Below are 14,637 nucleotides of genomic sequence, written 5' to 3'. Positions count from 1 at the left end.
TTAGACTTAGATATCTTTTCCAGGGTATCTTATTGGTATAGGTAGTGTAAGCGGACATCAACATATATTTGTATGACAGCTTTTGTCAAATTTTAATTGTTAAATCCAAAAAACTTAAATACTTTAATGGTGAAATAGAAATATGCTTATATGGTTTGTAAATATCTTCACATTTCTCTCTTGCTACCAACTGGCGCCAATTCTCTTTCATTATCTCGTGTACGGGAAAGCTGAAAAATATTAGCTTTTACATATTTGCGAAGTAAATAAGTATCAATTATCACTAGGTAACGATACTTCCGTAATAACGTGTAAATAACACTAGTACTTTCACGTTCTTTTAAACCGTTCACATTACACAAAATACAATATTGCTAATCATTGTTCACTAGGTCTTTAAAAAAAAAAAAAAAACAATAAAACAACTGACTTCAAAAACAATATTCCAAAATAATTGATATAATATGCGCTAAAAAGTATAAAAATAATAGCGTATTTTTATACAAATTAATTAATTAATCTAATTCTAGTACTGATTATTGTTATTTTTGAATCGGTGTCCTCCCGCCACGGCCTCGCTCTCGGCTCTCACCTCCTCACATCCTGTGTCTGACTCAAGCACATATGTCCTATAACTATGTTTGTAGCTACAAACCTACCTCGGCTGACACCAACTCCAAAAATAACAATAATCGTTACTAGATTTATATTTATTAATAAGATTGTATAAAAATAGGCAATTATTTTTAAACTTTTTAGTGCATATTATCTCTTGTTTTGGAATAGTGTTTTTGAAGTCGGTTTTTTTTTTTAATTTTATTTTTATATTGAGATTTTTACTCAATCTGAACTACACTAATTAATAATTCTCAATTAGTCTCAATTTGTGTACATCCACCCATTTTTGCAATGCAGCAATGAATTCCATTGACCATCATATCAGAAAGTTCTGAGGTGACAAATATAAAAAAAACAACAGACGAAACCATCTCCTTTTTTGAAATCGGTTAAAAAGAGCGACTCTTTTGTTTTCATTTCTGACTTCTGAATTTCTGTGGGCTTTCTGTCCCATTCTGACAAGCGGGTCTTGTCTGGAGACTTACCAATAATTGTACCATATTAAATGAAAAAAATTCGTTTTATTAAATTACTTACCCTTTATCATATCAATCTTATGTAAATAAAATAACCTTACCGATGAAAACTCACACCATCTTATTTTGAGTCGTTAAAAGTCGGCTTGTTGATTGACACACAGTTGACACACGACTACGACTAAGGAGAAAAGTGTACTTACATTGTCTTTAAGCACACTTTTGCCGTTCCGTTATCAGACTACGGATGATATGTCCATATGTATAGAACGTCATTGCTTTTCACCTAACGTTTAAGCTCAGTTGGAAAAGCACTGTCACGAAAGTACAAAGATCCGAGCCCCGCATCGTTGATACAATTTGTTTTTAAAATTTTATTTGTGTACATCTAAATATTATACTTATTTACTTATACAACGTCGCTCGGACATTTTTGACGAGTTTTTAATAAGCTATTGTGAAACTATTTGTTTATAACTGTATGTCAATGCATTTTGTTTTCATAATATAATTATATTATGTAATAGTAAAACTTAGATTAACGACAGAAATTAAATACAAGTGAATAGAAATAAAAAAAAGACAGTATATTTCCTGATCATAATATTAGAGTTCTTACTGGTATATTCACATAATATTTTAATAAGCAATCGTGATTTATATGAAATTACTTTTGTAATATTACTTAACTTTTTATGGTCCTTTATTAAATATTTAATTCTCAGTACATGGTTCTGGTTATTGTGTTTAGTTCACACATTACATTCCCAATCATCGATTGAGTATGTGACTTTGTCTCGTAAGATTAAATTCCGCTTGGGGTTATTATACTCAATATAATACTACAACAATACCTGAGACTACTCCTGTCAATATTGTTGCTATTTAAAAGGGGCACGCGGATACTACTTCTATGGTATCTAAGACTGATTTGAAGTACCCTTTCCAGATCGGCGCGCTCCGCCGCTCGATGTACACCTTAGATTGGCAAGCATTCGGCAGTCGCGCAGCGTTTTCCCCGTGCGAATTATTTTACGTGTAGTTATAAAATGCTTATGACTAGGGTGATTTGAGTGACTGTCACTGAAAGCTATTGAAACAATCTATAATGCCATGTATAAATTATTCATATTGTCTTTCTTTTTTTATTCACACAGACTTTTCATTCGACAATAAGTGTAAAATAGGTATATTTTAAAATAAATATTGATTTTCAATGTTAATTACTTGTTTTATTTATTTCCTTTTATGTTTTTGTAATGAACATTATATGTTCATTATAAAATAAAGCCAAAATCTCCACAAAGAACAATCTTCGTGCAAAGTCTTGATAACGACCGCTCGCTGCGCCGCCGGGGAACAAGTGAACACAAAAGTGCTGTGCCCGTAAAGCTATGACGTCGAATATTGGTGGCGTTGAATCGTAACGGATCGAAATGTGTATCGGACTTCATTCGTTCATAACTGCGTAGGCAAATAAACCATCTTGTACACCTAATAAGGGTGAAAACTGGGTGAGGTAAAAGAGTGCCCTGGGGCACAGCCGGTCTCATTGTTTTTTGAATTACCAGTGCCCGCGGGCACGTCCGATGCGGAAAGGGTACACGAGTATAAGTATTCTGTGGTCAGTAGTTGTGTATGAGTACAGAAATACAGTTCATAGCAGGGCTCAAGAAAGTTAGCCCCCCAGACTTTTATTTTTATTTTTTTATTTTTTTTATTACATCGTTAGTTCGCCATTTGTTCTTGATTGTTCTATAAAAAACATTTGTTTGTTCTCGATTATAAAAAAAAATGCAATTCATTAAAATTGGTTAGGTAAGGTTATGTTAGAACAGTTAAAACAACGCACAATTATTTATAGCGAACAATTAAGAACAAACTACGAACTAACGATATGCGATATTGAAAATTCAAAAATAGAAAATATTTTTTTTTTGGGGGGCTAAGTTTGATGAGCCAGACACCTTAAAGTTACGTTTTCAGAAAACTGTAGTGCCATCTGTTAGTTGGTCTGAAAATGAAAGCTTTGTCAGCTGTCACTCGCCTTGAAACAACTTTTCTTTAGTTGTGTCAGTGCCCACTGGTTATAAAATGGCGGCTACTTCTAGCGTTTGCGCATGCATGTAGCTCTTGTCTTCCATTTTGCATATTTACACTACTAAATTAATCCTCTATATTCTAGGTTGTGACAAAATTAAATAACTAACTCTACGCGGAATATCAACATTTATTATAACAAAAATTGCAATACCTACAAAAAAAGTAGAGTTAGTTATTTAATTGCGTCACAACATTAAATATGAATTTTTAATTTTGAGCTTATATATAGTTATTTTCGGAGCCAATCTCCAGATGGCGCTAGTTTCCAAATAGACAGCTCATAATGCGTAGAGAGGGCTCTCCTTTCCCTAATCCCTATATATTATTATACTCTTTGGTTCATAGTTTGAGTATTGATTTGAAGTACTCTGTGTATGTTATTGCTTTTTCGATGAATTTGTTTTAGCAAATATCTGAATTCTGATACTGTATTTATTGTTAATTTTTGGTTTGGTTCTTAATAAGCACAGAGCTACTCGCCAAAAATAAAGAGTAAAACGATTATAAATAGTAAAGGAAAAGTATTTCTGTTTAATGTGTTAATAATGATTAAGTAAAATTAGCAGTTGACTTTAAATGAAATAAATAAATCTCAATAGGTACTTAGTGTTTATAATAACTTCATCTAAAATAATCATGAGCTCGATTAACGAGAGAACTGAAACCTCCAAAGAAGTTGCAGAATTCGAAACACCGGCAGCTAATACCTCAACTCCAACGGAATCTCATGATCTCGATATATTATCTTGCGGCGACCATAAAAGTAACCTAAATCAATCTAAAGGCTTTCCAATTGTGAAAGACCCTAAAGCAGTCTTATCTCCGATTAAAAATTCTGTGTTACAAGAACCCGATGAAGACATATTACTACTAGATGGGGATGACGAAGATCAGGATGTTAACATACCTAATGAATGTATTGAAGATGAATTACTTAAAGACTCAGATGCAGAGATGCCTCTCCAATCAATTGAATATAGTAAAACCAGCAAATTAAAAACTCCAAATGTGATGCTAGAAATTCCGTCTCAAGAAGTGATAGAATTTAGTGATGATGAGTGTGATTTTAGTGAAAATGCAATAATGTTGCCAGACATAGAAAAATCAGTACTTGAAGAAAGTACAGTTGTTCAAGAAATTACAAAAGATACACATGCTCTAAAATCTGATATCCCAATTAAGCCTGTTGATTGTCAAGTAAGTACAGTTGAGCATAGACCAAATTTGGGAAAGATGCTTCTTGAATCATTGGAAAGGGAAAATAAAGAATTAGATGAGGAGGTGTTTGTTGTGGATGCTAATATATCAGATGCAGAACCAGAAGAGTCAGAAATGAGTCCTGCTCAGCTAGATAACATAGAGGAAACTAATTTAAATACAGAAATAATTAAAATTATAAAAGATACACACACAGTTAAACCACAATTTTCAAGTGAGCCTTTTATTTGTGATGAAGTAAATAATGATGAGCATGGATCTAATTTAGAAAAGATGCTCCTTGAATCATTGGAAAGAGAAAATCAAGAATTAGACAAAGAGCTGCTAGCAATTACTACTAAAAAATTAGATACTGAAACTGACAAGTTAGTAACGAGTACTGCTAATTCAGAAAATATTGACATGAGTAACATAGATAATGACACAAATGAAATTGATGTTGAAATATCAGATATGTGTAAAATAACACACCAAGATGTCAAAGCTGATGAAAGTGATGAAGATGAATGTGTAATACTAGAAGATGATCCTCCTGTTGAAAATATTATTACTGAAGAGGAAGAGTTGAAAAATGCAATTCAAGGTATAGAACAGGAATCTCTTACAATATCCAACAACTGTGACAATATTGAAAAGCTCATAAGTGAAGTACAAGAAGACACACATGAGCAAATTGATGTTGAATCATCCATTGAGCAAGAAGACATAAATATAGATATTGATGATGATGCAGATGATTTCGACATAACACTATGTCCTCAAGATCAAGCAGTAGACATTGAGTATGAAAAGACTGCTATTGAAGGTGAAACAAAAACAAATAAGCTAGATACAAGCTCTACTGATGCTGAAACTACACCTATAGTTACAGCTGTATCTGAAAACAGTCCAGTAAATATAGTGGATAATTCTATTGATGTGGAAATGACAGCCTCAACTACAGCTGTTGCAGAAAACATTCCAGAAGATATGATGGAAAATGAAAGTGTAAGTAATATAGAAGAAGAAAACACATCAAATGTAAATCAGTTATTATCTACAGTAAGTACAGTACCAGAAGAGTCAAGTGATACGGAAACACAGGAACAAATATGTTCAGAAATGCCAACTGATGTTGATGTACCATCTAATTCAAAAATTTCTGATGAAGAGGTTTTAATTGAAGAAGGTGAGAATCAACCATCTACTTCAGGATGTATCCAGGAAGAGAAAAATGTTGTACACAGTTCTGATAACCTGATATCTGAGGAGATAACAGAGGATAGTTTAGGATTATTAGCTGAGTCCTCAAGAGTAATGGATGATGAAGAAGAAGATGAGGATGATGGAGATGGAGATGATGATGAAGATTTTGATCAGGATGATGGTAAGTTTTTATTATAATGAAAGGAACAAGTTATACATTTTTTTTTATTAATTTCCTAGATAGAGATATGTTTTATACTGTTGATGTATCATTAAGTCGTCATTTCATGACCATTTGGTTACCCACAACCCAAAAAAAGAGAATGATTTATTGTTTTAATTATATTATTTGCAATTATTTATAATTAATATCTATTTTCTTTTAATGTTCTTCCACATTGAACGTAGTTGTGGTAAGAGCTTCCTTGAGTGGTGTTTCGAGGACAATATGACATCACAAATACATGGGTATCTTCAAAGAAAGTGTGTACACTTTCTAAAAAAAGATGTCAACACAACTGTGATTCCTCTGGTATTACAAGAGCCTGTGGATAACAGGCTGGTGGTGCTGACTTAACATCAGGTATGGGACGTTCATTTGTCCTCTTGTTCCATAAAAAAAAATGTATGTTAGCGAGTCTGGTTAGGATCTATATCCTATAGCCACTAGGACACACACATATTAAAAGATCTTTCATCATATGATACATGAAGAATAATAAAGCACTTTACAATATTTACTTTAAATAACCAACATGCATATTTAATGACATAAGTACTGAGGTAAAGTCTATGCACCATAAGTTTGATAAAAACACTTATTATATTCTTGACTTCTTCGCTGTAATAAGAACGAGAATCGCGACATTTTGGAGTCAACCTCAAAAAATAAAATCCTCACGGCTATATCTGACGATATCAGGAGCCCTATGTATAAACGTTGGATATCTGTTCACATGGAGAATAACAAAAAATAAATTGGATGTGTAATTAATATTATGAATTTTTATATCTTTATATTTTGGACACCACACCCTTATACAGTGATGGTTTTCTACTTTTGAAGTTTACTTTTAATTAGAATAAATAATTAATGTTAACTATGGGACGTAATTGGCCTGAAATAAAAGAATTATTATTATTATTATTAATATATTTTTCTAAGTATTAAAATTGCTTGTAATTATTTTTTATGTATTATAGATTCGTTCTCAAATATAACAAACATAGGGTGTAGAGTCTTGCAATTTGGTAGGAATATTCCTTTCATCAAGTAGATGTCAGTGGATTTTAAGAAACTCCACCCGCAAGAGTTTATTTTATCATCAACAAAACAATATATTATTATTAACATGTATTGTTTTTCATGTAATTATGCATGTTGAGTGAGGTATACAATTTCTATAATTATACTAGCTGACCCAGCAAACGTTGTATTGCCGATATTAAAATCGCGATACAAAAGTAACTGTTGATCGTAGATGGTTGAAAATTAGAAGATTTATGTATTTTTTAATGCTGACTCATAATCAAACAAATTAAAAAAAATGTCAAAAAATTAAAAAAACAAATTGCCGTGGACCACCCTTAACATTTAGGGGGATGAAAAATAGATGTCCGATTCTCAGACCTACCCAATATGCACTCAAAATTTAATGAGAATCGGTCAAGCCGTTTCGAAGGAGTTTAACTACAAACACCGCGACATGAGAATTTTATATATTAGATAGATTTGTTCTCAAATAAAACAAATATTAAAGCTTCTAATTCTAACATTTATAATGAATATATATGACAGATTTCCACTTATGAATGGACTCACCATGATATCTCTGGCACCATAAGGTGTAGAGACTTGAAATTTGGTAGGAATATTCCTTTGTCTTTGTTGATTTTAAGAAACTCCACCCGCAAGAGTTTATTTTAAAATGAACAAAACAACATATTATTATTAACATGTATTGTTTTTCATGTAATTGTGCATGTTGAGTAAGCCTGTAAGTGAGGTATACTATTTCTATAATTATATTTAAGAGTGTGCTTTAGAATACGGATTATTATTCACATCAATCTTTGGGAAAAACTAAGATTTCCACTGTATTACAGAGAGCAACCAAATGATGGTCGATAATTCTGAGGATTCTAACACACACCAGTCGGAAACAGATATGCCTAAAGAAAGTCTACCTCCGAACCAAGGTGTCTTGATATGCAATGTGGATGAGACAACAGGAGATTCTGAAGTTGAGGTAAGTTTAGATATTATATGCATTACAATCTATCATACAGGGACAATACTAGCAGGGCGTTCAGCTAATGGTAATTGATACCCTGCCCATTACAATACAGTGCCACTCAGGAATCTTGAAAAACCCAAAAGTTCTGAGTAGCACTACAGTTGTGCTCCTCATATTGAGATATAAGAAGTTTATTTGCTCATTAATTTCACTTGCTATGGCACCCTTTAGACCGAAACACAATAATACTTACACATTAACACAGAAAAAGACGACATTGTGGTACCCTTAACCCTACTCCTGTGCAAAGAAGCCTCTCACTGGTAAATGCCCTAAGTCACCTCTTACACACCCTTGGGTCTGGGACTTCCCTATTCTTTATATGCCCCGGGGAAGCACAGGGCAAATTTGAATTTGGGCATTATAATGAAAAAGAATGTTACGGGAAGCTCTGCTTCAGATTCTTAAAATATATATTTTTTTTATTATCTAGTATATAAAATTCTCGTGTCATGGTGTTAAACATTGAACTCCACCGAAACGGCTAGACCGATTCTCATGAAATTTTGAGTGCATATTGGGTAGGTCTGAGAATTGGACAAAATCTATTTTTCATCCCCCAAAATGTTAAGGGTGGTCCGCACGTTTTAATTTTTAACACTTTTTAACTATTTTGACATTTTTTTTAAATATGTTTGATTATGAATCAGCATTAAAAAATACATACAACTTCAAATTTTCACCCATCTACGATCAACAGTTACTTTTGTATCGCGATTTTAATATCGACAATACATGTTTGCTGGGTCAGCTAGTAAAATATAAAATGCTTGCAAATACCTTTATTAATTACGGTGTGTGTGGATGATGCAGCTACTGTACTCAATAACTTTTGTTTCATATCAATTTACATTTACTTTTTTGACTTAATTGTGTAAGGCATTGACTATTTGATCCTTCAGTATTTTTGTTGCATCACTTTAAATATTATATTGTAATTGAAATGATTTGTAAAGCTATAAAAATGTTAATGTTGATTTAAAAGAGTGGCAATGAGTTTCTTGCTACATATTCTCATTAGCTCAACACTTTACAAAGTAGTGGTAAATTCAATAAGAAAGAACGATTTTTTTGACAATTATAAGTGTCATTTCCGTGACCTACATGAATAAAGTGATTTTGCTTTGATATACGATTTTCGTTATATAAATGTTTTCACCTACTGGGTTTCGAATCCTCCAGCACAGTAGTCAGTGTCATACCACTGGGCCTTAAGAGTCATTGATCCAATTTTGTAATCACTGGGTTTCCATTGTTGCACCCATTCTCGTTTAAATTAAGAAAGCAGTTTCAATTTTTTTTTAGAATAAGCCGCAAAGATGAACACGTTATAAAAACTAATAATTCTAAAGAATCATTCCGAGAAATTTTTGAAAAAATTAACATTTTAACTGTAGCATACCGATATATTCTTGATAATGTTATGTATGTACATTTTTAGCGAATTTACTAGAAACTGATGATTAAACGTTACAAGATAACACGCGCAACAAAAATTAACTTGTTATGTCTACTACTCGGTTAAGTCGAGTCAGGAAGAGATCGGCAGAGTTCCCTATATTCAAATTCAAATATTATTGTTCAAAATAGGATTTAAAATCACTTATTTAACGTCAAAAACTACCACCCATTAGAAATAAAATGTCTCACTTTACACTTAAATTCTGCGTTATGATAGGCCTAAATTCATAACCACGATAATTACATTAATACAAATTTATTTACAACAATCTCGACCTTAACACCATAACACTAATCTCATATTCTTAAAATGAATCTGACAATCTCATAACTTTTTCATAAATTGCGGAAAATAACATATTAGAACTTCAAGTAATACGAACTATGTAACCATAAATTTATACTGTCAAAATGGCTAGTGTTGTACGTTCATAAATGAACATATCGATAATGTAGTGAAAACTTGAAAAAGTGCATCGCCAATTTAATTATAGGTCGTAAAGTAATTAATATACATATTAAGCGGCGATGACCGTGCGGCCTAGTGCCGCTATGTTTCGCATAGGTTAGTGTCGAGGACCGGTGGCCATCCGCGCATGACCAAGGACAAACGAGGCAGTAACACCACGGCACCCCGCTCCACACTCAACGTGGACTTTTGCAATATCAGGGGAATTCACTCCAATTTAAACGCCGTCCACTACCACCTTGAGACGGCGCAGCCGGCCTTGTACCTTCCTTAAAGGCCGGCAACGCTCCTGTGATTCCTCTGGTGTTGCAAGAGATTGTGGGCGGTGGTGATCACTTAACAACATACGCTCGTTTGTCCTCCTATTCCATAAAAAAAAGCTATTCTTTTTTCATTGGCGTAATTTTATTTTAATGGATAGTTACTGCACCTAAATAAAATCAAGAGTATGTACAAAGATTCTGAAAATTACAATATCAATAACATTCTCTTCTTTATTACTATTAATCATTGACGTACAATAAACAATAAGACTCACAAGCACGCTCAAAAATTGTCTAAAGCAAAACTCTGCCTACGCTTCTATTAAGCAGTTTTCGTTCAGTTGTGTTATGACCGCGCTTTGAATGAAACGCCACGCAATAAAAAAGTGTTCAGTGAAGTATAAAACATAATTTTCCCAGAGGGGTGAAAATGCCGACGAACACGGGTTATTTACCCGTGTTCGCTGGCGTAATGTCTCGCCTACTTCGAAAATTTTGAAAAAAAAATTTAAACATATATAAAATTAAAATTAGGAATTGAATAAACCAATTTCAAATCGGATGGCACCTCATTGACCTTATTCACTGAAAATAGTAATAAAAATCAAAAAACGCATTTGTTGAACAGACTAAAAAGTTTCTACACAACATTGCGACTAAATATTCACATCCGCCTTTCGTATGGAAGCAGCGCAATCTATACTACAAAACCACATTGCAATATATCTACGGACAGCATAAAAACATTCATTAATGTTCCAAGTCTATTGTATACGCTCGCGTCGAGACATTTCGTCGGGGATGTATTTTGTTTAAGCAAATGAAATGATATTATTAAGCAAAATGATTAACAACGTCAAGTTAGTAACATAATTTTGTTAATTTTAAGGGGCACTTATCTGAAATACGACACTCCATCCTTTTTAAGTTTAGATATGCTGTTATTTGGACAGTTTTTCACTGAACACTTTGTCATTGCGTGGCGTTGTATTCAAAACAAAGCTCAAAGAAAACTCAGCTAAATAAACGCGTAGGCAAAGTTTTGCTTCAGACAGTTTTTGAGCGTGATTCTAACTTTAGTTGTTTATTGTACGCCAATAAGTAATACTAATAAAGAAAAGAATTTTATTGATATTGTAATTTTCAGAGTCTTTGTACACAGTCTTGATATTATTTAGGCTCGGTAAATTTAAAATAAAATTATCAATGAAAAAAGAATAATTAATAAAAAATAAAAGAATAAATAAGCAAAAAGAATAGCATAATATTTTTATTTCCTTACGACCTATAATTTAATTGGCGATTTAAATCAAATTTACATACTTAATTTAAATTTACATACTTAATTTAAATTAAGTATGTAAATTCAGTAATGTGAAGGAAATATTTGTAGTGACGATTCAAACGCGCTTAGTTTAAGCCTAATTGAATAAAGTTTGTTTGACTTTGACTTATCGATAAGTTCATCTACAGTCGTACAACACTAGCTATTTTGACAGTCTAAATCTATGGTTACAGAGTTCGAACTACTGACTTGGAGTTTTTATATGTTTTTATTTCGCAATTTCAGAAAAAGTTATGAAGTTGTCATAATTATTTTAAGAATTTGAGATTAGTGTTATAGTGTTACGGTCGAGATTGTTATAAATAGTTTTGTAGTAATGTAGTATCGTGGTTGCGGATTTATATCCTATCATAACGCAGAATTAAAATTTGTAGTGAAGTTAATTGATAAGTTGCTACATTCTCTGTTTTTTTGATTCATTCAAATTTCATATTAAAACTGTGAAACGGTAATATTTAATTTATTGTACTTGCGGTTGTAAAAATTTAATTTAATTTGGATTTCGTCACCTGTTGAATATTTTGTAAGTACCCACATTGCTTTCTCAACTTTTTTAATGATCGTTTATTTCTAAGTTAGGTATATAGGTACAGTATTGTTTTAAATAGAAAACTTTCAGTGGGACGAGTACCTATGAAACGTGCTCTGAAAGGGAACGAAACGTCAGGTTAGCTAAAATAATAATAAAAATGTAACTTTTACGGGAAAACGAATGTTCTGAGCATCACTACAATTACGATCGTCACCTTGAGACATAAGATGATAAGTCTCATTTTCCCAGTAATTTCATTAGCTACGGCGCCCAAAACACAATTATGCTTACACATTATTGCTTCACGGCAGAAAATGGCGAAAGAGTAGGAAAAACAAGCGTGCGCGTCACCTGGTGATCACCGCCGCCACATTATCTTTCAAATCCAGAGGAATTATTGTCGGCCTTTAGATAGGAGTTCGCGCTTTTTTTTTGAAGGTACTCATGTCGTATCGGAAACACCTCACAAGGAAAGTCATTCCGCAGCTTTGTACTACGTGGAAAAAAATCTTCGAAAACTGCACTGTGGAAATATATATACACATTTTGTTAATATTTCAGTGTGAAAAGAAAAGCAAATCTGCAGTGGATATCCCGGAGGTTTCAGAAGAAATGGTAAGATTTTTTTAATACTCGTCTTCTTCGAATCATTCTTATCTCATCTAATAGGAAGAAAAATGTAAAACGTGACAGTAATGTAAAACATTTTATTTCTTTCGTGCCTCATATTCCAGACAGACAGAAGTAAAGACTTCGTCAAGGCAATAATAATACGAGATACAGTTACTATACTCCTCTTACTAGTCTATGGACTTAAACGTTGACTTGGGGTATGTTCCGATATGCACTGAGAGCACTGCACAGTGCTATCACTGTAGAAAAATTCGTTCCGTTATGGACTGCAAGTATATTGCCGCAGTACCCTAGGGAAATATATGACGTCATAATATTCGTATGTATTGCCGCCATATTCTACTGTGAGCACTGGCGTCGAGGTAAGATACTCGCAGTACTTTGACCACGTGATCAGTCAAAACCACTCGAGTGCCTAACGTTTTATAAACAATACCTACAGTTTAATTCCAAATAATTTTAATTTGAAAATACTCCAACAACAGTTTTTTTTAATGAACTAGAAAACTTTAATACACTCATTTGAATGCTGCGTAAAAAAATGCGGCTGACAGAATACGGGATTGCGTTCCGTTTTAGTTATAGTAACCAATTTAACTGGCTATAAAGGAACGGCGTCACAGTATACTAAATTGACGTCACACTGTACAGTGGTCGCAGTGCATATCGGAACATACCTTTGGTTTATTCTCAAGTATAACTTTAAAATGTTCACTAATATCGCTGACAACACTGTCAATACAATGATTATTGTGAAGTTTTCCGAATGTCAAGCAGCCTTGCAAATAAACGCGGGAAGCGTTATACGTCCGAATAAACCATTGTTAAGGGTGCTGTATCTGCCAACGGCCTTGAGTATCTGGGCGGAGCGAGATGTTTTCCCCGCACCTACCGGGCCCCCGCAATTATTCGCTGGCCGCGCGGCCGCGCTACAATCTGCTACTGGGCCATCGCTGCGTCGTGCGTATGGGCTGCTGTTGTCGAACTATGGATACTTTGGTTACCGATATAGGATTTATTCTAAGCCGGAAATCATCCATAATATCTATGGGGCTATCGATATAACATTGAATATTTAGGTTCAAATATACTGTAGTATTGCTGTTAAAAATGATCCCAAACTCGTTCTTTGCACCCTCGAGTACCTCGGATCGATATCAATAGTGTTGAAATCATAAATTTGCGTGGCGGCCATCCTGGATTTCAAAAATGAACCCAAATTCGTTCTCGGCACCCTCGAAAACCTTGGATTCGATATCCATATTGTAGAAATATAAATTCGCACGGCGGCTATCTTGGATTTCAAAAATGATCCTTATTTCATTCTCTGCACATTCGAGAACCTCAGATTCGATATCCATATTGTTGAAATCATGGATTTACGCGGCGGCCATCTTGGATTTAAAAAATATCCCAAACTCCTTCTCTGCACCTTCAAGAACCTCGGATAGGATATCCATATTGTTGAAATCATAATTTTGCGTGGCGGCCATATTGGATTTCGAAAACGATCCCAAATTCGTTCTCTGCACCCTCGAGAACGTCGGATACGATATCCATAATATTGAAATCATAATTTTGCGCGGCAGCCTTCTTGGATTAAAAAAACCTGCACGATACAAGGCTAGTAGGGAAGATGTTCTACTTACTAGCGGCCGCGCGCTAAACATGCACGATACAAGGCTAGTAGGGAAGCCCGAGAGTAAGAAATACTCTTCCTCAATCGGTGTCAATCGCTCTCTCCCTTGATCAAAAACCTCCTCTCCTTCAACAAAAACGTCTCAAATTTCCGTGACGCTTCCGTTTCCGCTTCATTTGTAACAAAAATTACCGTCATGCGCTTAAAGAAGTTGCACTTCAAAAACTTTTTCGCACACTGTACATTGCACAAATGACATTTGATCCAGGCGTCATGTTGATTCGCCCGAGTTGTTCCATAGAAATAAAATGTATGTGCCTACCTAATATAAATGAGAGGACACGCAAAAGTGTTTCATTTCAATAGTCCTCTATCAATAGGATATTATAACAGCTGAT

The 14,637-nt window shown here is 33.8% G+C and overlaps 1 protein-coding gene across 2 annotated transcripts in view; it reads left to right on the top strand.

Annotated features, from left to right (window-relative positions):
• The first annotated feature begins 3,597 nt into the window (after window positions 1-3,597).
• The window catches only part of LOC126974695 (histone-lysine N-methyltransferase eggless), a 71,632-nt gene continuing 60,592 nt past the window's right edge, over window positions 3,598-14,637 (top strand). The window contains exons 1-3 of one of the 2 annotated variants that reach the window (XM_050822266.1): window positions 3,598-5,781; window positions 7,707-7,849; window positions 12,529-12,582. In XM_050822266.1, coding sequence (XP_050678223.1) covers window positions 3,834-5,781; window positions 7,707-7,849; window positions 12,529-12,582 — 2,145 coding nt within the window. In that variant the 5' untranslated portion in view covers window positions 3,598-3,833. The remainder of the gene's footprint in view (window positions 5,782-7,706; window positions 7,850-12,528; window positions 12,583-14,637) is intronic. The other variant, XM_050822267.1, reaches the window with a different exon arrangement.

Source organism: Leptidea sinapis, chromosome 33 (genome assembly GCF_905404315.1).
Source record: "Leptidea sinapis chromosome 33, ilLepSina1.1, whole genome shotgun sequence".
NCBI lineage: Eukaryota > Metazoa > Arthropoda > Insecta > Lepidoptera > Pieridae > Leptidea > Leptidea sinapis.
This window is presented reverse-complemented; position numbering and strand designations above follow the sequence as displayed.